The 24,657-nt window shown below is 38.4% G+C and overlaps 1 protein-coding gene across 1 annotated transcript; it reads left to right on the top strand.

Annotated features, from left to right (window-relative positions):
* Positions 1-534: 534 nt before the first annotated feature.
* med30 (mediator complex subunit 30) lies at positions 535-24,502 on the top strand. Its single transcript, XM_057353961.1, has 5 exons — positions 535-629; positions 973-1,187; positions 1,286-1,444; positions 6,054-6,161; positions 24,006-24,502. The coding sequence occupies exons 2-5, from the start codon at positions 1,035-1,037 to the stop codon at positions 24,099-24,101; spliced, it is 516 nt and encodes a 171-aa protein (XP_057209944.1). The 5' UTR covers positions 535-629; positions 973-1,034; the 3' UTR covers positions 24,102-24,502.
* Positions 24,503-24,657: the final 155 nt, after the last annotated feature.

The following is a 24,657-nucleotide window of genomic DNA, read 5'->3' as shown; positions in this document are numbered from 1 at the left end:
TTGTTTTTCCATGAACTTAAAAAGAAAAATCAAAAAGCACGCCTCACTCATAATGCGCTTTAGGATACACAGCAGCTGATACATTTTTCTTTAGGTATTAATAATGGTTGTAATGGTATAGAAACAATCCAAAGGTCCTTCAATACAGTACATAAATCCAAAGTAAACGCATACATCTTTAACATCATATTGCAATATAAGGTTTATTGACACACCATTCCTGTAACAAACAGGGCAAAATAGAGTGTACACTAGATGGCGCGGTATACCCACAACTACAAGAGTACTCGCCTTTCCAAGCGCATGTTTGCGTTAAAAAAAATTAAAGTGTGATTAAATAGGACACTTAAATCCGTTTTAAATAGAACAAAATAAAATAGCAATCAATGAAAGAAAATAAGAGTGATCTTTCGACTTCTTGCGGCGCTGCGCAGACAGATCCGCGTATGACTTCAAAATACCGCGAGAGTTATTCGAACGCATAGCTCTCGCGGTAGTTTGATGTCATACGCCATTCGGTCCGTGCAGCGTAGTGGCGAAGGACTCTAAACTCTCGCGATGATATCCTCAGATGAGCTCACAGCCCGGAAAAATGACGTCTTGTCAACAAGACTAACAAAGTACAAAAGGTATTTAAACATCTCTTGTGGTATAACGGTTTGACGATTTGAATTTTATATTAAGAAATGACGTATGTGTTTATGTCACATACCTGTTAATTCCTAAGGGTTTATATTTACGCTTTGATAGCTTTGATGGCAATACCCCAATGTAAAGCGAAATATTCTTCCACTACGTGTAATGCACGTCTAATGTTGTACGTTTTTACTTGCGTTAATCATATTTTGTTTATATGTATCGTGTTGGGTTTTATTTCGATAATGTCAAAAGGTGTGATGCATGCGTGGTTCATTTAACACAATATTTTCTCATATACTTACTTGCAATGATATATATATATATTGTTAACAGGCCTGCCCCAAAGTCCTGCTGAATTGCCACCCAGCCAACAGTTTCTGCTTTTCATTGTCCCCATGACAACACCTCATTTGGCCTCGTTTCCCGGGCAACAGGCTCAGGCTGCACGGGATGTGAACACAGCTTCACTATGCCGGATCGGGCAAGAGACGGTACAGGACATCGTCCTAAGAACTATGGAGATCTTTCAGTTGCTGAGGAACATGCAAGTAAGTTCCTTCCGTATCTTAAGATCTTGAGATTTTTCCTGACATGTCTATATCTGTCTGCTTTGATCAACTGTCTTTGTCTTCGTCTTCTCACTCAGCTCCCGAATGGAGTGACCTATCATCCCAACACTCATCAGGACCGGTTAGGAAAACTGCAGGAACACTTGCGGATGCTCTCTGTACTTTTCCGGAAGCTACGTCTTGTTTATGACAAATGCAATGAGAATTGTGCTGGTATTGACATTATACCACCTGAGGTGAGTGCCTATCTCTCTCTCTTTCTCTTTAAGTCATCCAGGATTCTTAAAAAAGCGTTGAGTTTCTTTTTAAAAGGATGGTTCATAAAAAACACACACACAGAAGAAGGTCACGCAAGTTTAAATGAGAGTAAGTTATGACATATTATTCATTTTGGAGTTACTTGTACTCTTGATTATCTTTTTCTTATTGTCTGAAGTTTTCAAGTCTAGCAGAAATATTCAGTGTGTAGTCAATTTTTCAGCTCTTCTTATGTGAGTGTATTTTTTTTAAGCACAGCTTGTGTAGACAGAAGTGGGTTCATTTGATCTCGTACATCAGGGAATACCCAACATTCACATCATGCATTTGCCTACAAACTTTTAATTGGTGCACATTGTGAAATCTAGCTCCAAAGCATCTTTATAATTCCTTTCAAGTAGTAAAGGAAACATCCTTGAATTACATTGGTCTTGGACTCACAGAAGCGTTGAAGTGATCTAGTGATTCGTTCCAAGTCGGTCACCCAAAAAGCTTTTATTGACGTCATGTCTGGATTTGTAAAGAAAAAGCTTTTCAAGAACTTGTGTTTTTCATATCTTCTTAAGTGTTGCTGTGGCTTCTGAGGGTTAGCAGGCCACAGAACATCTGGAAGAAAATGTTTAAATGGGAGCTGTGATGGGAAGACTGTATCTCAAATATGACTTAGGCAGACTATATGTGATTTAATGACCTAAATGTGTATGAGAACCGTGATTTTATTCTCCTTCCTCGACCAATCCAACATGCTACTGGTTAAGCGCAGCGCCAATGTGTATGTACAGTAATTCATGGTTATTCTCTTTATCGCATTTCTTTCTATTAGCGTGAGGCTTGTTTTTGAATGCGTCTTCATCCTAAAAAGCAATTTGCGTTCCGCACTATTTTTTGGTCGTATTTGCATATTCCGTTATTGAATCGGGTCTCAAAAACGCAGACTATGTGTTCAAATAAACAACTCTATTAGTTACCGCAGTTCATTCTCAGCGAACTCCCCCCTTAGAATTGGATCGAGCGTACAATTGGTCTGTTGAGTCGTTCAAACCAGTCATTCGTGCAAGCTTTTCTCGTTTATTGAAGACAGCGGTGGAAAAAGTCATTAGATCTGCTGTAACGTCAACCGGAGGGTATGAACAACAGCCTTGAGAGTTGAAAATTCAGGTTCTTCCTTCTCATTAGCAGAAAAAGCCCCTGTGCTCGTAGGGTATTTATTTTGGCACAGCCTCTCCTGTTTAGATTTCAGGTGTTCCTCGCGCTCCCGTAACTCCTTCTCTCTAAACAGGAAGTGCTGTAATGGAGTCAGTGGCATTACCACATCACCTGGCTAATTATCTGCAGCGCTTGGTAATGAACAGCTGGCAAATTCCCTCGTGTCAGCATTTTCCAAAGCAAGCAATCACCGACTCCCAACAGTGGAATTTCCTGTATGAGGAAAGCGAAATAGCCATGTCATTTCATTTACCACCTCACTTTTTCCATCCACTTCAGTTCCCTCGAAGTAATCAACTCCAGTGAACTGCGCAGAATCATTTATTTCAGTCAGCTGGCAAACCGCATCCATCTTTCAGTGCCTGGGCCTTGAGTAATGTGTTGTTTGTGTTATATTAACTAACCGGCCCTCTTATACTACACTTACTGCCAACAGGTGGTTACTTCTTTGGAAACTCGATGTGAGTTTGGCTCAAAGATGGTATTGTGTCGCTGTTTTCTTTTGGAATTCGTCAGTCCTAAAGAGCGTAAAGCTAATTAATTCAATCTTCCCGCTCCAGCTTGTGTCTTTCCTCTCTCTCTCCGCTGTGCTTGTGGTTTTCTGCAATCGCTTCCTTGACAAATCTGCCAGGGTTTTTATTCTTTCCCTTGCATTTCGTATGATCAAATTTTCCTTTTTTTGCTTCTCAGTTGGCATGTGACAGCCGTAAGCCTGTAAGGTCTGTTTTTTGGAAACCGCAGACCCACAAAATATGAGTGATTATGCTGAATTCAGAATGACTGGCGTTCTTTTTCTGTTGCCTGCTGAAATTATACATCATTTAAAGCTGTTCATTGCTTTCCTTTCCAGTGCTGTATGTGTTTAAGAGTGAAAGATCTGCTCAGATCGTAATCTTGTTGAATGATGAGATTTATGAAATTGAAATTACTGGTAATGTGTCATTTACCTCTTGCTTAATGATTATATAATTCGCTATTAGTCAGTGACACAAAAATATATGGGAATATTCTGGAAAATATAATGCTATATTAAATAATACATTTTTTATAAATGAAAATCTAAAGTTCTCTATTATTTAATATAATGTAATATATTAACAATATATTCTATATATTTTCAAATATACATTAAATTATTTTATATATTGACAGTTAATGTATAGAAACATCATCTTGCATATTTATGGAATGCAAGAATATAACATAAATCAGCTTACAATTTTTTAAAGATAACAACAATATCATTTTACCCAAAAGCGAAAATTCTGTCATCATTTACTCACCTTCGAGTTGTTCCAAACCTGTATACATTTCTTTGTTCTGATGAACTCAGAGAAAGATATTTGGAAGAATGCTTATAACCAGACAGATTTTGCCCCCCATTGACTACCATAGTAGGAAAAAGTACACTGGTAGTCAAAAGTGCACCAGAACTGTTTGCTGTCCTACATTCTTCAAAATGAAAAATATTTTTCCTACTATGAGAGTCAATGGGGGGCAAGATCTGTTTGGTTACAAACATTCTTCCTAATATCTTTCTCTGTGTTCATCAGAACAAAATAATTTATACAGATTTGGAACAACTCGAAGGTGATTAAACTTTGGGTTTTACAGACTTTAAATTTTTGGGTGAAGTATCCTTTTAATGCAGTTGTTTACAGTATAAGAAAGTCATTTTTAAAGTTGTTATGTCAAATGTCATAGAAAATAGAGATGACTTTCACCTTCAAGTAGAGAAACTCGGGTGTTTTTCTTCACCACCTTCACTGATTCCTCCTGCAAAACACCAGCAGGTGTCACTGTGATGTTAAACCAAGGAGACCATGATCTGGTGCCAGGCAAGCCACTGTCTGTCTTGCAAGGTCAAAGAATGATAGAATCTCACGAAAGAATGAAGCACTTGAAGGATCTCAGACAGCATATGTGAGTGGAAATTTTCGAGGCATTGCCTTGAACGCAAAAATTAATAGCAAAGTTTGATGAGATTCTTTTAAAGATTCTGCTTGTCTGCCTTTACACAGATTCTGTCAAAGGCTGTTGACGGCCTCAAACTATTTAAAACTAAAAGAGCAGTGCCAAATGAGTGATTTGAAGGTTTTTTTAAGACAGAATAGCAGAGATGGCAGTTGTATTGTAAGACCTTAAACCTACGGTTGGGTGTTTTGGATTTCTCTGTAAAAGCTATCTATAAAAGCCTTCTGAATTATGCATCGTTCCATTTACTGTAGCTTCACCAGCTTGTTAAAACCTTACAATCTCATCTCTTAAGCTCTTTTATAGTTGAGAGACTATTGAACAACGCGGGCACTACAGTCAGCATTTGCACAAAGCTCAAACCATTGAAGGTTTTATCATTGATGGTTAGTTTTGTGATTGGATAATGTCACAGCTTAACCTTAAAGTGATCATCTACCTATAAAAATTCATGTTTTCTTTGTTCACCACAGTATGCATTTTGTTATGTCTATTAAAGACATTGCACGAAGAAACCAGGTTGCTTGTAGCAAGCAAATAATCAAATGTATACTCTACAGTCTGCTTGTTTTATATTGGTGGGGTTTGCAAGGTGCCTTCTTTAGCTACAGCTGAACTCCATTAAAAATATATGAACTTGAACTAGTGCAGAATTGCCCTGTGGGTTGTGGTAGCTAGTAGTATAAAGCTTGGAGGTTTAAACCCCAGAAGGGGGAGAATTCATGACCTGGAGAATTGCAGTGATCCTGTATCATCATTGTGCCTTTGAGGAAGACACTTCAATCTTCGTTTTTATGTGGAGGGCTGTCCAGGCAATACTATTTATTGCATACTATTATATTAAAGTCTTTTGGATGAAAAAATTGTGAGCTAAAATAACAATAGCAAAGCAGGTACTGCAACTTTTTCCAACCTCCACCAGACTTAGCAAATGGATTATAGACTCCACCCACACAATTAAATGTCAGCGAAGCTCATTTTGCTTGCAGGTCCTTAAAGGGATAGTTCACCCAAACATAAAAGTTGTCATAATTTATTCACCCTCATGCTGTTCAAAGCCTGTATGGACCTTGTTCATCTGTGGAACACAAAATAAGATATTTTGAAAAATGTCTCAGTGGTTTTGTGCCCATAAAATGGAAGTCAATGAGTGCCAGTGTTGTTTGGTTACCAGTGTTCTTTAAAATATCTTCCTTTGTGTTTTGCAGAAGAAAGAAAGTCATGCAGGTTTGAAATGACAAGAGGATTAGTAAATACTGAAAGAATTTCCATTTGGGTGAACTTTCTCTTCAAGGATCACACACTGTAATGGCAATAAACCACTGGCATTTAAAGTTGTAGTTATGCAAAATGACTAAAGCCATCCAAATCTGATATGAATTCTTTGTATGCGTCTTTCTTTTTCAGCAACTTATTCCTTTCGTAGAAGACGACAGCTCTAAACTAGATGACCGTGTGGTCAGTCAGATGCGTGCAGCCAGTGAAGAGAGAAGAGAAGTGCTGGAAGTTAATAAGGTTAGTAAAATAAATAAAAACCAAGAGCAAAGATCTTATTCTAAATCTGTTGACAGTGTTCATTAAAACAGTAGAAAGATATCTGCAGCATTCCCTCTTATAATGAAGCCGCCGTGTTTGAAAACTGACCTGATGACTTTCGAGCAGAGATTTCTTGACTTACTCGCAGCAGAATCGAAACGATCTCACCCTAATAGGGCGAGGTGACGTTCTTTCCACAATCCTCTTTGCCGTCAAGCTGGCCTTATTAAAAACGGCAGCATGCTCATGAAAGGCAGGCGGCAGGGAAATGCTCAGGCGACGAGGGTCCTGGAGCCTTTCACCGGCCAAATAGCCAGCTGCAAATAACACGCTGGATGAGGAGACCATGCTGGGGAATAAAGTACGTCAAACTCAAGGGAGGTCAAGGTTGCATCAGAATGTGGCGAGCAGATGTGTTACAGCTCTACAACATCTGCATGTGTGGCAGCAGCCAGCTGTACTGAAAGTCATGGGACACCGGAATACGGGCTGTGGTGTATTGAAGGAGTAATGGAGGGATTGATGGACTGTGTATATGCATTGTGCACAGAATCTCAGAGTTTGGGATCTATAGAGAGATCAGCTGCTGTAGATGGATGGCTGGATTGATGCAGAATGAATCTTTGGTATGTTCAAGATTTAGAGAGGGAGTGTTTTGGGTATAGGATTGTGATCCTTCAATTAGATTTCTTGCGAAATGAACTTCTGTTTCATGCGGTTTAGACGTTTATCACTTGGAATACAAATGTGAATATGGCATTGATCAAACTTCAATTGTAATTTGGAATAATGTGTGTGATACACTCTTAAAACTAAAAGTGCTTGAAAGTTTCTTCACAGCGATGCCATAGAAGAACCATTTTGGTTCCACGAAGAACCCTTCAGTCAAAGGTTCTTTAAAGCATGCGGTTCCCAAACTTTTCAGCCCGCGACCCCCAAAGTAACAGTGCCAGTGACTCGAGACCCCCACTATCCTCGGAGGTGGTTAAAGTATACAAACGTTGCGCGCAAATGCGCACATGCACCTATTCTACCAAAATGCGCATAATGACAACACAAAAGAGCACAGTCTAACATAATATTATTTTATAGTAACTCATTACTTTACTTGTTATACATAAACTATGAACTATTACCACAGTTGGTAGAATTTCATCAAACTGATTCTAGTGCTGATGGATGTGCCTCTTTTTGTACCTGATGGCGATGGCCCCTCTGACTGCGGCGCTTCTCCGCCCTCCTCCGCCGGTCTCCCTGCCTTGTCTTTGGTCGATATTAATCAACGTTTCATTTCGACAAATAAGAATATCCTAAACTTAAAGCCTGAAAAATGATCTGTGTGCACATGGGACTGTTTCGTGGTGCTGTAAATGGACTTGCTGTACCTAATGCGGTTGCTAATGTCGTTAAAGTGACGTAATCACCTCAGGGGTCATGGTCGAGGGTGAGGAAATTCCTAAGGCTGATGGCTTTTTATTTGCCTGGTTTTATTTTTATCTTAACTAATACTTTTATATTTTGTTATACTCTATTTCTAATAATAAAACAAATATTTCTGGAAATCATCTTGCGACCCCTTGCGACCCCCGGGGGGAACCCCTGCTTTAAAGAACCATCTCTTTCTTATCTTTTTATAATCTGCAGAAACGTTTTAACCACAAAAAAACTTTTGTAAAACAGGTTCTTTATGAAACCATTTAGTCAAAAAAGGTTCTTCTAAGGCATTGTGGAGCACCTTTATTTTTAAGGGTGTAGTGTACGGGGTGTAAAGTACTTGAGTAATTGTATTTGATTACCATACTTAAGTATTATTTTTGGAGATTTTTACTTTACTCGAGTACAATTTTAACTAAATAATTGCTTGACTACATTTTTAAAGAAAAAAATAGTACTTTTTACTCCCTACGATTTTATTTACACTTGAAAAGAACTCGTTACATTTTTACAGGTCATTTACTTACATTGCTACTAAAAACCAAATGAGTTGTGTTTGTGCCATTTATTCCGCCAATGAGAATCATTTAAATATACAATGTAATGAGCCAAACATGTTAATTGGTCGTTGGGAATTGATGTCACGCCTCATCAATTACCACAGGCAGTACCTTGACAAATATTATCTAGGCTATCACTGTAAGAAAATGGAGGAATGCGATACAGCTGCGAGTTCGAGCACCAGCACGATGGCCAGGGGTGTGTCTCAATCAGCTCCCTTGTTCCCGACGTCATGAATCAGTACAAACCCGATTCCAAAAAAGTTGGGACACTGTACAAATTGTGAATAAAAACAGAATGCAATGATGTGGAAGTTTCAAATTTCAATATTTTATTCAGAATACAACATAGATGACATATCAAATGTTTAAACTGAGAGAATGTATCATTTTAAGGGAAAAATAAGTTGATTTTAAATTTCATGGCATCAACACATCTCAAAAAAGTTGGGACAAGGCCATGTTTACCACTGTGTGGCATCCCCTCTTCTTTTTATAACAGTCTGCAAACGTCTGGGGACTGAGGAGACAAGTTGCTCAAGTTTAGGAATAGGAATGTTGTCCCATTCTTGTCTAATACAGGCTTCTAGTTGCTCGACTGTCTTAGGTCTTCTTTGTCGCATCTTCCTCTTTATGATGCGCCAAATGTTTTCTATGGGTGAAAGATCTGGACTGCAGGCTGGCCATTTCAGTACCCGGATCCTTCTTCTACGCAGCCATGATGTTGTAATTGATGCAGTATGTGGTCTGGCATTGTCATGTTGGAAAATGCAAGGTCTTCCCTGAAAGAGACGACGTCTGGATGGGAGCATATGTTGATCTAGAACTTGGATATACCTTTCAGCATTGATGGTGCCTTTCCAGATGTGTAAGCTGCCCATGCCACACGCACTCATGCAACCCCATACCATCAGAGATGCAGGCTTCTGAACTGAGCGCTGATAACAACTTGGGTTGTCCTTGTCCTCTTTAGTCCGGATGACATGGCGTCCCAGTTTTCCACTTTGCCACAGTCCATTTTAAATGAGCCTTGGCCCAGAGAAAACGCCTGCGCTTCTGGATCATGTTTAGATATGGCTTCTTTTTTGACCTATAGAGTTTTAGCCGGCAACGGCGAATGGCAAGGTGGATTGTGTTCACCGACAATGTTTTCTGGAAGTATTCCTGAGCCCATGTTGTGATTTCCATTACAGTAGCATTCCTGTATGTGATGCAGTGCCGTCTAAGGGCCCGAAGATCACGGGCATCCAGTATGGTTTACCGGCCTTGACCCTTACGCACAGAGATTGTTCCAGATTCTCTGAATCTTTGGATGATATTATGCACTGTAGATGATGATAACTTCAAACTCTTTGCAATTTTTCTCTGAGAAACTCCTTTCTGATATTGCTCCACTATTTTTCGCCGCAGCATTGGGGGAATTGGTGATCCTCTGCCCATCTTGACTTCTGAGAGACACTGCCACTCTGAGAGGCTCTTTTTATACTCAATCATGTTGCCAATTGACCTAATAAGTTGCAAATTGGTCCTCCAGCTGTTCCTTATATGTACATTTAACTTTTCCGGACTCTTATTGCTACCTATCCCAACTTTTTTGGAATGTGTAGCTCTCATGAAATCCAAAATGAGCCAATATTTAGCATGACATTTCAAAATGTCTCACTTTCAACATTTGATATGTTATCTATATTCTATTGTGAATAAAATATAAGTTTATGAGATTCGTAAATTATTGCATTCCTTTTTTATTCACAATTTGTACAGTGTCCCAACTTTTTTGGAATCGGGTTTGTACATGGTGTACATGAAGTCGGGCGCAGTAAGCACCCTAGCTCACTACACATTGGTACACTGTTAACTTATTTTCCTGTGACGTGACTGCTTAAGTGTGTTGCGATGCTTAACAACTGGTTTTTGTCAATAACAGGCAAAACCAGCATCTCTCTGACTTGATTTTTTAAATACTGGAGAAACACTTTAATTATTTTGTTACATATCCGTGCATAAATTTGGTCTAATATTAAATTGAACTGTTCAGTAGATTGTGTTCCCTGCCTTTCAACGTGTGTTTATACATAAAATAAAATAACAATTTGTCTTTTCAAAAGTTCTTTTGCATTTCATTTTATTTCAAGTTTGATCATGCAATTCGAGAATACAAACATTTTCACATGATTTACAATAAGGTAACATAGGGGGCACTGACGCTCCCTGGTTTTTGAGTTGCAATGTGGGAATTTTTAGGGAATAAACGTTTCAGAGCACTGGAAGGAGTTTGTGAATGAGAAAGTCCTTAAAATGGCCGACTCCCTGATCCGTGCCCTGACTACTGAATAAGGGAGCTGATTGAGATGCACCCTATCATATCTTAGCGAGTTATTTCCCTTTAGTTGTGTTAGTACGGATTCATACAGGATAAAATGTCACTTATACGTATATAATATTGGGAGAATAAATGCTTGAATAAGAATCGTTTCGGCAGCCATATCACCCTTTAGCCCAAGACTGGTTTCCCACTGGAGCTAAGCGGGGTTGAGCCTGGTCAGTACCTGGATGTGAGACCTCCTGAGAAAAACTTGGTTGCTGCTGGAAGAGGTGTTAGTGAGGCCAGCAGGGGGTGGATCTTAATGCCCCAATATAGTGACGGGGACATTATACAGTAAAAAATGCACCGTCCTTCGGATGAGACTTTAAACCGAGGTCCTGACTCTCTGTGGCCATTTAAAATCCCAAGATGTCCTTCGAATAGGAGTAGGGGTATAACCCTGGCATCCTGGCCAAATTCGCCTATTCGCCTCTATACATCATGGCCTCCTAATCATCCCCATATGTACTAATTGGCTTCGTAACTCTGTCTCCACCAATAAGCTGGTGTGTGGTGGGCGTTCTGGTGCAATATGGCTGCCGTGGCATCATCCAGGTGAATGCTGCACATTGGTGGTGCTTGAGGAGATTCCCCCCTTCCCTGTAAAGCGCTTTGAGTACCCAGAAAAGCGCTATATAAATGTAATGAATTATAATGAATTAATTAGTTTCATTCTTGCTGTTACTTTTACTTTTTTAATACTTAAGTACAATTTAATGTAGTACTTTTTTACTTTCACTTAAGTACATTTTTGGCTTGATATTTTGCCTCAGTATCTGTACTATCACTTAAGTATAATTTTTAAATACTTTTAACACCCCTGGTAGTGTATGTTTTAGCTTTTGTGTAATATGATAAAAAACAAATTAGGTACACTCTTAAAAATCACAGATGGTTCTTTAAAGAACCATCTCTTTCTTACTTTTTTATAATCTGAATCTTCAGATGTTAAAGGTTCTTCTATGGCATCAAATAACCTCGTGAAGCACCCTTTTTAAGAGTGTAAACAGTGCAAGTGCTTTATTTTGTAGATTGAAAGTAGAAAGTCTACATAAATTACCAGACACAATGAAAAATTAATGCTCTTCTAATGTGCCCTTTAAATCCTTTGTATGACAGATTTTGTCTAAGATATTTTTATTAAAAATCATACTGTGGACAAAAAAGTTCCCCTAATTGAAGAATCACTCTGTAATTAATGAACGCATGAATGAACAGACATAACAGACAGAAATGGACGTGGTGGTGAAAGTAATGAGGCCTCAGATGATTGAAAATTAGCTCTCAGGTCAGTTTGTTGAAACATAATGCTGGCAGTCTGACTCATCTCATTGTATGATAAATTGCGCATTGTAATAGAGTTATTCCATTGTCCTGTTGATTGAGTGCCATCGCTCGCCATGCCGGTGGTGCTCATGCGTGATTTACTGAATGGAGCTCCTCAACATGGTGAAGTTGTGGAGAGATGTATGGCGTTAGTATGGTAATGCCCCGCTGCTTTATGGGACGTCCTGTCTCTGAATGATCACCCTGCTCTCGTTATCTGTCGATTGGGGTAATTGCTGTTTGTCAGGGCCCGGCTGAATAATAGCCCTGCAATCTATAGCGTCAGAGAGTGGCCTTCATCATGATGACTGATCTATCTCCACACATCTCGTACGCGTTGTGGAGAGTTTTATTGTAGCTTTCATTAGCCTACCTTGTTTCATTTGAAGCCAAATCTCTGAGGTGGAATGAACTGGGTAATTTAGTGTCCCAGAAATGAATCCAGTAAATTTCAATGCAATTTGGAGTGCAAAACAACAGCACAGATTGTCTAACGGCCATTGACGTAAACGAATGCGGCTAGGAAATATCCATCAACCAACTCCAGAGTACAATTTACAGTGCCTCCTGCGAGCCTGTCGACCCCCGACTTTTTGACTCGAGTCTCTTACTGCTCTGATGCAAGTCTCCGGGTCCCTCAGGGACCCACGGATGTGTGAGGCCATCCAAAGGTCCACTGTAGTCCAGGCATTGTCAACTTGTGCAGGCAAGCGCTTTGATTGAATACTGCTCTAACTGTTAATAAATTCCTGTCACAGCCCATTAAGAAGGCCTTGGAGAGATGGCTGTTCTCATTTATTCTCCACTACTCTTTTCTTTCCCCCCTCTACTCTCTCTCTCGCTCTTTGTCCCTCCCTCGCCCCCCTTCAATGTTTTTTTAATACCCTGTTAATTACCCCGTCTGTCCTCTTTATTCAAATGAGAAAGTGAGAAATGTGAGAGGAGAATGTTTGTAATTTCAAATAGGCCTCTCAGAAGGCAGACACCGTGAGCAGCGGCACTGTTATCTCTGGAGCAGGGCTGGGGCTGAGGGGCCGCGACGGAGCTCTGCTCCGCTAAACAAACACGACGAGCCCATAATGAGGCGGGTTTGTAGTCTGCGTGCGCACACGCGTTAGCCGGCCCCGCTCAAGGGAGCCACTCAATTCTCCACATGGTTAGTCAGTTCATATGTCATCCATTAGAGCAGGTTTGCCGGCCAGAGGCGTTTTAATTGGTGCACGCCAGGTCAGGGAGGAAGGCTCAGCATGCTCAGGGCACGAAAAAGGGTCACGCTGGAAATAGAAAATGTTTTGTGGCGGTTCATTGCTCTTCGGGTTGAGGAATTGCTGTTTGTTTTCATGTTGTTACTTCGTACCCGAATACAAATAATTTCGTTTTTTTTTTTTACATGTGATGGCTGTATTAACATTTCAACAGGAAATTAAAGCCACTTTTAGCGTAATGTTGGTTTTAACCCCAGCTGAAAAAAAGGAAAGAGGAATTTGTTTTGACCTACTGTGAGTGGAGCACAGTGACGAGTGTTTTTTAAAAAATATTTCAATATTGTAGATTTTCCTACAAAAAATAAGTAAACTTCAGTTACATTTATAGTTCAGCAAAATTCAAGTATATTTTTAACTTTCTGTAGTAAGTATACTAGTGTTAGTAGTAAACTTGTAATATATAAAAGTGTAATATTTCAGTACTACTAGGGACTAAATTTGCTTACTTTTAGGTTATAAAAGTATACTTTTAAGCGTACGGATAGTTTCAAGTGTAGTCTCATGGAACTTTGGCTGCTTTCATTGGCCAAAGCCCGTCCAAGAGGCCATATGACTGATAGGTAAAGCAACCAATCACGCTTCGTTTTGTGCCGCATCATGTTTGGAGGCGTGGAAATGTCAAAAGTTAACAGCAACAACAATGTTTATGAGTTTATGCCGTGAACCTCGCATACTTTTTAGTATTTAGCGTTTAGTCGGTCGTGATGAATTCTTATTGCCACCGATGTAAACACAACAGCTTACTTCTTCGATCAGGCGGCTTTGTGTTGTTTCCAGGTGGACCGTTAAAGAATGTGACACACACGTCTCCCAGAAATCCTGCGGAATTCAACCAATCATATGACGACTTCCAAGAAAGTGTGCCTTATGCATCAGACGTTCAGCCAACGGTCCGTGGGCGTGACGTTTGAGGCTGAGACTATTTTAAGTGTAACAGTAGTAAAGTTTGGGTACGTAGTACACAAAAATTACGAATATATTTTTGTTTATACTTCAACTATACTAAGTGAATTTACAGGTATGCTGTTAGTTTACTAGTTCAATACTAGTAGCACATTTTTTAGTTTATGAAGTACACTTTAAAGTATACTCTCAGTAAACTACTAGTTTAGTACTTTGTATGCTGCAAGAACAGTATACTTGTAAGTATTCTTTAAGTTAGATCAACTTTATACTTTTTTATTGATATACTTTTTGCACTTTAAATATTCTATGTTTCTTTTAGGTGTTAGTTTTTATACTTCAACAAAATATTTAAATATGTTTATAATATTTATATATTTTATACAATTATTTAAATATGTTTATTATATTAGACTGAAAGTATACTTTTTTATTTTAAGTATACTAATAGCACACTTGACATTTTTTTGTAAGGGTTTGGGTTATATGTTTGTCTGACAAATATAATATTGGGAGATAACGATTTGAAACATTTACTTAAACCAAATTTTTTAAAGTCTGTTAATTCTGCTTCTGCAAGTGGCACAGAAATGACATGCTTCACCTTTAAAGTGTAGTCACAGTCACTCCTCACAATATCAGTTGTCAGATTATAAAGATTCACCCTCCGTAGATCATGACACAAATATGAACTGACACCGCTCTTGGATACGTCCTTTTTCTGGCTTGCTACCCGTGAGGGAATGTGATTTGGTTTTAAAACAAGCCCTTTTTGTCTTCGCAGCCAAATCCAAAGTTTCTACCGACTCCCATAAGAACCAAGAGGCTAAAATTACATCTCTCTGTTTGGGCTTTAAAATGGAATTACAGCTACACTTTCCCTGAAAGATTTCTGTTGCTCATCTCTCCTTTATGCTGCCTGGGAAGCGCTCATTGCAGATGTAATAAGCTCCAGACAGTCTGAGTGGAGATGAAAGATTTTGCTCTAAAAAAAGATGCAAAGACATGCCTGATTAGGAATCACTAGATCTGTCTTCTAAAGAAAACTTTTGTTGTTTTATCAACACCTAAAAGTCAACATGAAATCAATATTTGTTTCGTTTCTTGTCTCAATACATTTTGTAGGTCTTATTGTGAATGATTCGTCACTCAGCAATATTCCAAAGAAAACTCAATTCATTCCAATTTATATAGCACTTTTCACAATTTTCATTGTTGCAAAGCAGCTTTACAAACATAATAAAAATAATACTAGGGGAAAAATTAAAGAGAATATACGGTATTAAGATACATGGTATTATTGCAAGTTTTTCTCTATGCCATGTACACTGATGTCAGTGGATTGTCAGAAACTATCAATTATTCAATCGAAGTATATTTCATTTAGATTAGGGATGCACCGATATGTAAATTTTGGCCGATAACCGATATATTGGCCAATATACCGTATCTAAACAAGGTAACCATTAGTTCTCCTTTTTCCCCTGAAAATCACGTACCAAGCCTACTTTACACTATACGATTCTTTAACCTTCAAACTTTTCTGGTATATTTAATAAACATATTACAGATGTTCTTCCAGAAAAAATGTTTTCAATAGCCACATGTCTAACAGGTCTCAAGACAGAAAGCATTCAGACAGCAGTCTGATTCAAACAATACACTTTTGTTCTTATAATTTACACATTCCTAAATACTGTATCTACATACTGTACCTTCATCAGCAATGTTTTGATAATAGCAGTAAGTGAATGATCACGACAGAAAGACAGTACTGTACTGTATTTTAACTGCGAGAAGCGTGCAGATGAAGTAGTTTAACCAGAGGAAATTATTTAAGATTTATCGGCTTTAATATATCGGCACAAATTTTATTATCGGCCGATACCGATAACATTAAAAATGACAATTTATTGGCCGATACCGATATGGCCGATAATTTATCGTGCATCCCTAATTTAGATATATTATTATTTTAAATATTGTCATCAGGACTGGGAGCCTGAAATGACAAAATACCAGAACAATTTGCAATAATAATCGAAGTATATTTAATTGAGGTATATTATTATTTTAAATATTGTTTTCAGGACTGGGAGCCTAACATTTCAATATACCAGAACAATTTGCAATAATACCAAAACGTGCAGAAAGAAATTTGTTAAAATATGTTAACGTGCATGTGTGTTTTTAAACGCAAGTTGTTTATATTTATGGATTAAACTAAATCAGCAGTCTCGCAGTGAGTAACGGTGGCAAGGAACCAAAACTCCACTATAGCTGTATATGTGTATAAGAGTGGAGAAAACAAACCTTGGGAGAGGCCAGACTCAACCGGGAGAGCCAGTTCTCCTCTGGCATATTATAATAACACTGCTCCAACTACAGAGAGAATAATTACTGTAAACTGTGAAATTCATCGGAAATAGTTCGCCAGGCTGGTTAGTGAAAAGAGGAAAGAACTAGTGAAGATAGAAAAAAGAGATATTTAGGTCTGTCCAAAATAGGTTGTGGCTATAGTTGTCAGGTGAATTGCCCATCATCCCGAGAGTCAGGCTGAACTGGGAAGAGCATCAGGCCAGAACCGGAGCTTGGACTGATGACTTCTGGTGCCCTCGGGATCCTAGGTTGTGGCTAAAGTTGCCATCAGGTGGACTTACCATCATCACGAGCGTTTGGCTGAACTGGGAAGAAGAGCATCCGTAGAAGAACCGGAGCTTGGACTGATGACCTCTGGTGTCCTCGGGAACCCGAGTACGGGACATGAAATGCAAAAACTGATATTAGCGTAGAGGCCGCTCACAGACAGTGTAAGAAAGTGACACATTATGACGGATGTGTGTGTGTTCGGTTCCGACAAGCTAACTATATCACGGCATCAACTGCTTACGGTGAGTTTACAGTTAGTTAGGTGAAAGCCATATTAAAGAGATGAGTTTTTAGTCGTTTTAAACTGATTGAGTGTGTCTGAATCCCGAACCTGGCTGGGGAGGCTATTCCAAAGTTTAGGAGCAAAGTATGAAAAGGATCGACCACATTAAGAAGATTTTGATATTCTTGGAACTATGAAAAGGCCAGAGTTTTGTGTGCGTGATGTGATTGTAATCTGACAATAGTTCACAGAGATGTGCTTGACCATTCAGTGCTTTATAAGTTATTTGGAGGATTTTGAAGTCTATTCAGAACTTAATAGGCAGCCAGTGCTGTGATAACAGAATTGGGCTTATATGATGAATTTCTTTGATCGTGTGAGCACTCTGGCTGCTGCATTTTGAACTAGTTGTAGTTTACTCAGAAGCGTCGCAGAAGATCCCCCAACAATGAATTACAATAATCTATTCGCGAGGTCGTAAATGCATGAATAAGTTTCTCCGCGTCTAAAGCAGAAAGCATTGGCCGCAGTTTAGAGATGTTTCTAAGATGGAAGAATGCTGTACGACACCCATTTGAGATACGACTTTCAACGCCAGACTGCTATCTAGCAACACACCCAGGTTCTTAACTGTGGAAGACGACACAACCAAACAACCATCAAAGGAAACGTTGCACTCTACTTTTTATGTGTGAGCATAGTACCATAAAATGAGAAAAAAGATGACAATAAAGATTTCAAATCTTGAATCCTGAAAGGTGCCATTAGGTTTTGGTTTCTCAAAGTAGGTGCCATTGTTCCGTCGTCCCTCCTGCTCCGCCTACTTCTCCATTCTACAACATCCTTCACCTCTGATCTGTGGAGATCTCCTCCCTCCATTGCCATCTCGGTCTTATCGCAGCGGGATGAGCTGTTTCTTCCCGTTTTCTTCCTCCATCAACCCGTCCGCCCCCACCTCCCCAGCCACACAGCTTGCACGCGGCGCGCTGTTTAGCTCTGCATCGAAACGCCGCTTTGAAGATCCAATGAACTTTTCAACCTGAACATTGTGTGTTTAATTGAGTTTAGGTTTTTGTTTATGAATTGCTCTAGTGGAACAAAAATAATGAGAGAGGGAAGGAGATCATTTGCAAATCATTTGCAACCAGCTCGGTTTATGTTAATGAGGGAGGCGGCCTACATGCGTACGCCGGTGTTTATAGTAGCAGGGAGAGTGGGCTGGAAATGGTCATGGAGGCTTGATACAAGCACTGTAAACAAAGTAACAATAAACAACACAATCAATAGCCCCGGCTGACAGCGGTCTGGGGTTAAGAGATTGAAAAATGCTGTGGAGCGGAGCGGTAATCAATAAAGACAACCTTCAATACTTTTGACATTTCACATGTGGACTTTACTGCCGCTCATACTTTTAATAACATATAGGAAATATCGATTTTTTGTGGCGCTTGCTAGAGCAGCATGCCTGCTCAAACCCTAAGTGTTCAACATTGACACGTAAGTCGTCCCGCACCATTTGTTATATCCGTCTTGTACTATTTGAAGCTCCTACAAAGGCTTTGGTTTCTTTTCTGCTTAGAAAAATCTGTTTGGGCAGTTATATTTTTTTCTAGACTTCTGTCACTCAACATTCACTGCATTCGTGCCATCAGCAGTCCTCTCATATAACACACACAGCGGGGCCATCTGGCTTCAGCTTTGATCAAAATAAACAGCCGATGAAGCGAGTTCAGCTTTTGCATGTTCTGCAGTGGCATCAATGCCAAAAGAACGCTCCGTCCACATCATTTCCTCTATTCCAAAAAGTCGAGGTGTGGGCCAATTCAAAGAGAAGACTCGTTTTTTTCTGCAGGTGCTTTCAGATAACCAGGTCTCAGAAGCCTGCTAGGGTTGCGTCAGGGAGGGTATGATGTCACCTGGATTAGAATGAGGTACAACCCTCCTCGCTCTTCAATCAGTGTAATCCCCTTGCTTCACTCCCAGACATTTACACTAGTAATTCCTGTTCAATCTGAGTAAGCAGAAACGCTGAAATGAGCCGAGAGAGACGAGGCGGATTAGCCGTGTGGCATCCAAGGTCAAACAGCTTTTATAATGAAGGCTTCTTCTGCAGACATTTTTATCTTAGTTTTTGTGGCTGAATTCTGTCTTTTGAAATGTGACGTGCTTTGATCAGACAGGATTAGTGGTTAAAGAGAAGAAATGTAGATCTCAATGCATTTTTCATTCTTTTGGTGATATTCCATGTTTCATTTTTTATGTTTGGGTCAATGGCATATAAGGATTTTTGACAGGCCAGTTTTGAAGTAAAGAAATTATAATATCAATTGTCAATAATATCAATTATTCAAACATTAAGAATGCAGTGTACACATAAATGCAGAATACGTTTTTTATTCACTTTATATGATTTTAGTGGTTTTTCATGTAGATGAAACGGCCATGTCATGTGGTGCGACCGTGATTTATCTTAAAATCTTTGAGTTTGGTTAAGTAATGATCTTATATTATGTTCTATCAATTTAGAGTTGTCTTTTTAAATATAGTTAACAAACTTATTTTTCCTGAAAATCGCATACGACTGATAAAAATGTTTTTATACCATTCACTTAAGCATAATCAGAGATTCATATTTCAGCCACAGAATTAATATATATTTATTTTTAATTTAGTACAATTAAAGCCACTTTTAGCTTTATGTTGGTTTTAACCCCAGCTGAAAAAAAAGGAAAGAGGAATTTGTTTTGACCTACTGTGAGTGGAATGCAGTGACCAGTGTTTTTGGTCATGTGACTAAGATAAAAAAGGTAAAACATTTTTTTAAATGTTGTAGATTTTCCTACAAAAAATAAGTATACTTCAGTTACATTTTTTGTAAGTATATTTGAGCAAAATTCAAGTATATTTTTAAGTTTCTGTAGTAAGTACTGTATACTAGTGTTAGTAGTAAACTTAAGTTAAGTGTAATATATTTATTAGTCATACCACATGATAAGTGGTCCTTATATGTCATTGACCCCGTTACGTAGAACCATTTTTGACAAACAGCAATTGTTGCAAAGTAGATGCAAATTATCCAAGTGATGATGCAAATGAATCTTTGAATCACTGTTTTGAATTGATTCATAGAAAGTGAACCAGCATTGAATTGATCAACTCTTTTTTGTTGCGGTAGTTTAAACCAGAGACTATAAAACATTCTGTCTCGCGGGTCATAAGACAAAGAAGCATTGTAAAACGAAATCTGAAAACTGGTTAGAAAACACTGGCCAAATAAAAAGTGCATCATAGTGATCCCTTATTGTTTAAATCTACTGTAAATACACAGTGTTTTTATATATTGATTATTTTTCAACATTTGTATTCAGTGTAATATAACAAATATGATAAAACTGGAATTTGAGCCCTGGATCTCAACACCTCTCTTTTATTAGATCTTTTTGTATCCTCTCAGACCTCTAAGAGACTAATTTGTGTTTCTCACAGTTTTGACTACTCTCATTCTGCAAACTGGTTTACTAATACTAGAACGTCATCCAGCTGTCAGTCAAGAAAAAAGAGCGAATTTGAGCGAACTTGAATTTTAATAAGTCTGCATTTGATCGAAAACTCTTCCCTCTGCACGCATTATGGAGAATCTTTGATCTTGTCACGAGTCGATGAGAGAATCAGATGAAGGGAGAGGTAAAATGAGATGCCATGTTTGAGTCTGGGACTGACTGGCCGTATCAAAGTTTTCTCTGTTCTGATTGCCTTCTGATTTAACTGTTTATAGACATAAGTACAAAATACGCCTATAGAGTGTTACTGTAACTGGTAAAGCAAGGTTCTAGCAACACCAAGGTTATAATTCAAGTATACCCATTTGTAATGCATATTTAATAAAACTCTTGAATAAGAAGCAAAGAGGTCGAATGTTGAAAAGCAGCTGGATCACAGGCTCATTTCATCACAGCTAGCATCTCGATTAAGATTTTTGCTCTCGAGAGCTGCGGTCCTCTGAGCTAGCCTCAGGACTCCTGTTCAAATGTTCCACGGGTGCTTTAGACACTCTTCCTGCCACCAACATGATCCACGCTGACCCAGCCTCGCCTGTTAAGAGAAGCAGCGATCAATGTAGTGGTCTTTCCAGTCCATGCCAGCTGGGACTTGTTCACTTATACTCTACCTTTATTGTGTCTTAATGGTGCTAGACAGGAGCTCAGCCGGATCGCCTCTTTCTGCTTATTCTGCCACCACGGTTTCTCTATAGCTGTGTGTTTCTATCCAGCGGGCAGAATCAAAAGTGTGACTTTCAGGTTGAGCGAAGAGGGGTTTGTTAAGGTTTGTTCCAGAGGTGATTTACTGCGTCTGGTCAGCAATCCAGAAAGAATCCACACGACATCTAGTGCAGTTTTTACCTTAGTGAATTGTTTACAGCTGAAATGTGATCGTTCAACGGTTTTGTAATACAGCACATTATTAAGACTGAGAAGTATAGTGTTTGCACAGGAAGTACAGTTAGATTGGTATAAACACCTTACAGCTGATGCATAAACTTTTGATGGTTAATGTTTTTCTTCTCATACTACTAATAAAATCTAAACATCCACCCAATTTGACAATTGAGTCTTATTTATTTTTATAAACTGGTTCACTTGGATGCTTTTGTTGGAAAAAAACGATTCACTGAAGTTTGTCCCTATAGATGTTTGCATTATTTTTTTTCTCAAAATATCCAGTAATCATTTTTGGGAAACGGAAAAAAAACACTGTACTATTTAAAGGATTAAATACTGTTGAAAAGCACTTTTTAATACTTTTTATTGGTTAAATATGTGCAAAACCCAGTGATAAACATAAAGGGTGGCTAATAATAATGATCACGAAATATGAGGTTTCAGAAGGACAGCAGAGATACTGTATATAAAAATGTATTTGAAAATAATATTGAATATTTAAAGCAATTTACAGACTAAAATATATTTAAATGCTGCTGTTGGTAACTGTTTTAACCGTTAAAGACTAAATGATGTTTTCTAGTTTTATTGGTGGTAAATGTTGCATATTTATTTGTACATTGATGGCAGTGTAAATGTGTTGAAATACTGTCACCTTAATTCAAGAGTCAACTTAATTGAGATTACAGTTATTATTCTTTTAAACGATGATCTCTTTGCAAATGGAAAAATGATTTGCCTTCCACCGCAATGCGTTTCATGTATTTTAACCATTTAAATGTATATTAGGCTATTTAAATCACTCAGTCTTCACGTTCATGTGCGTAGTTCAGCTCAAACCATTATGTTTCCTCTTGAACAGCCTAAAATGCATCATAAGATTCATGAAATCCATATTCGAAGAATTCCTTAGTGGTTGGGTCAGGTTGACTCGATACAGTCGCACGGCCTCTACCGATTTACAGGCTAAGCCTCACCCCAAAGGTGATGTCTTGGATTGAGTTCGGGGGCTGTGTAGCCAACGTAGTAAACTGAAGTCACAAGCTACAGTATTCCCACAATAGAACAAGGTGGAGATGATGAATGCTTTGTGACACGGTGCATTGTCCCAATGGAAGCAGGACTAGTCATCTGAAATAGGTAGACTGGGGCTATATTGGGATACAGATGGCCAAGTCCAACAGAATCTAAATAGAGGTTTGTATTTAAGGTGCCAAGTAAACAATTGCTGTACAATCACTGGAAGTGACTTGTGCATTGTCATGAGGCACTATGATTTAAGAGCATTTTTTCCCTGTAGAATGCTTCAGAGATGCTTCTCTGTCCTGTTCTCATGTCAGTTTCTCATGACAATTTCCCGGTCACTCTAACAAGCTGTTTCTGGTCTCGTTTTTTTTTAAACATCGAGGCACTACAACACCAACAACCTTATAGCAGAAAAGGTGCTCATGTGAGACATCTTCCACTCGGTTTGTTTGAAAAACATGTACACATCTTGACCTTGTCTGTATGCTTTAGATGTTGAATTGCGTCAGTATTAAATGGATGTTTTAAAGTAGTCAAGTGGATGATATACTTGTAACCTACCAGGCTACAGGCTTCTATTAATGTAGTTCAGTCATAGTCATTATTGTGACATTTTTTGTGAATTACTACCAGTATTCGGTAAAAGGTAGAAAGTTCAATATAGTGTTGTCATCTGCTGGCTTTATACACTGAATTTGGCACATTGGTTAGTTATCTTCTCTTGGACATGAACAAAGAATTGTATTTCGGTGTCACAACCCCTGTCGCCACTTATGAAAACATTGCATTGCTGAGATGCTGATAGTGGTCAAAGACTATTGGCAGTGGGGGTTAAAGGTGGTCTTCCGATTGGTCAGGTTGGGTTCAGACACGTGGTCATAAAATAAGAGGATTGCAAGGAAACTGCCATCATTTTTATAAGTAGCAGAGGATTGTAAATAACAACAAGTGTAGTTTTACATCATTGTGCTTTTTATATTTTTTCAGCGACTTTCTAATGCAACTGTAGTCAAGCCCTTACCTTACTATTCTAAAACAAGATTCATGATTCAATGTCACATACAATGTTATATACATACACAAACCGTTTTTTATTTAGAAAATATATACTCAAAAACTAAATTTAAAAAATTGAATGAAGACTAAAGATTTAAAGATTTGACTTGAAGGAATAGTTCACCTTTAAAATGAAAATTCTGTCGTTACTTGGATGCCATTTTCATAGCTTAAATCTATATGACTTATACAAGATATTTTGAAAAATGTTGGTAACAGAAAACCATTGGTCCCCATTGACTTGCACTGGTTTTGTGTCTATACAATAGAAGTCGATATGGACCAGTGGTTTTTGGTTACCAACATTTTTCAAAAAATCTTCTTTGTTTTGCAGACGAAAGAAAGTCATACAGGTTTGAAATGACACAGGGCGAGTAAATGATGACAGAATTTTCATTTTGAAGGTGAACTATTCCTTTAAAGATTGAATTTTCGATAAGCCAGAAAACAGATGAGCTAACCAACATTACTAAAGAATAAAGTCAGAGTCATCACTATTTGTAGAAGTAACTCCCCAACACTGCATGTAACTGATACGGCTGCTTAAAACAGTTTTTTTTTGTTATTTTTATCACAGAAACTTAAACAGAAGAACCAACAGCTGAAGACGATTATGGACCAGCTCAGAAACCTCATCTGGGAGATTAACTCCATGCTGGCTGTCAGGAACTGAATACAGAACCGCTGTCGGGATACAGACGGTCTACGTAAGCGCTGCTTTCTGAGATTGAAGATACAGGAAAAGGCTGCGAGGCGAAAAATTGAAAGACTGTAGAAAGCGCGAGGATTGACCTGAAGAAATTCTGCTACCCATAAAGCAAGTGTGAAATAGCGTTCAGTTCAGCCGAGTTGGATTCAATTTTCACCATGATGAACATTAGAAGGTCTGAGCACTTCGCTCATTAAGGCTGATTTGTTTCAAATGGATGTTACTCAACTATGTTCCTGATATTTCAAAGAGTTTGGATTTTCTTAAGTTATAATTCTTTAAATGTAACTCAATGCAGAAAAAATATAGTGTATAAAGTAAAATGTGCTATTATATTACATATTAGTGTGGCTGTATTATATATCTATATATAAAGTATAACTCTTACCTTATACCAGCTCTTGACTGCTTTTTCTTAACACATCTCTGGTGTTATATATCCGTTTAATGCAACACAAATCAAACTGTTAAGATTCAAGTGCTGTATTCGGAATCATTCTTTACGGATTCATTGTCAGAC

Source organism: Triplophysa rosa, linkage group LG16 (genome assembly GCF_024868665.1).
Source record: "Triplophysa rosa linkage group LG16, Trosa_1v2, whole genome shotgun sequence".
NCBI lineage: Eukaryota > Metazoa > Chordata > Actinopteri > Cypriniformes > Nemacheilidae > Triplophysa > Triplophysa rosa.
Note: the sequence above shows the minus strand (reverse complement) of the source record. Positions and strands in the feature narration are given on the sequence as shown.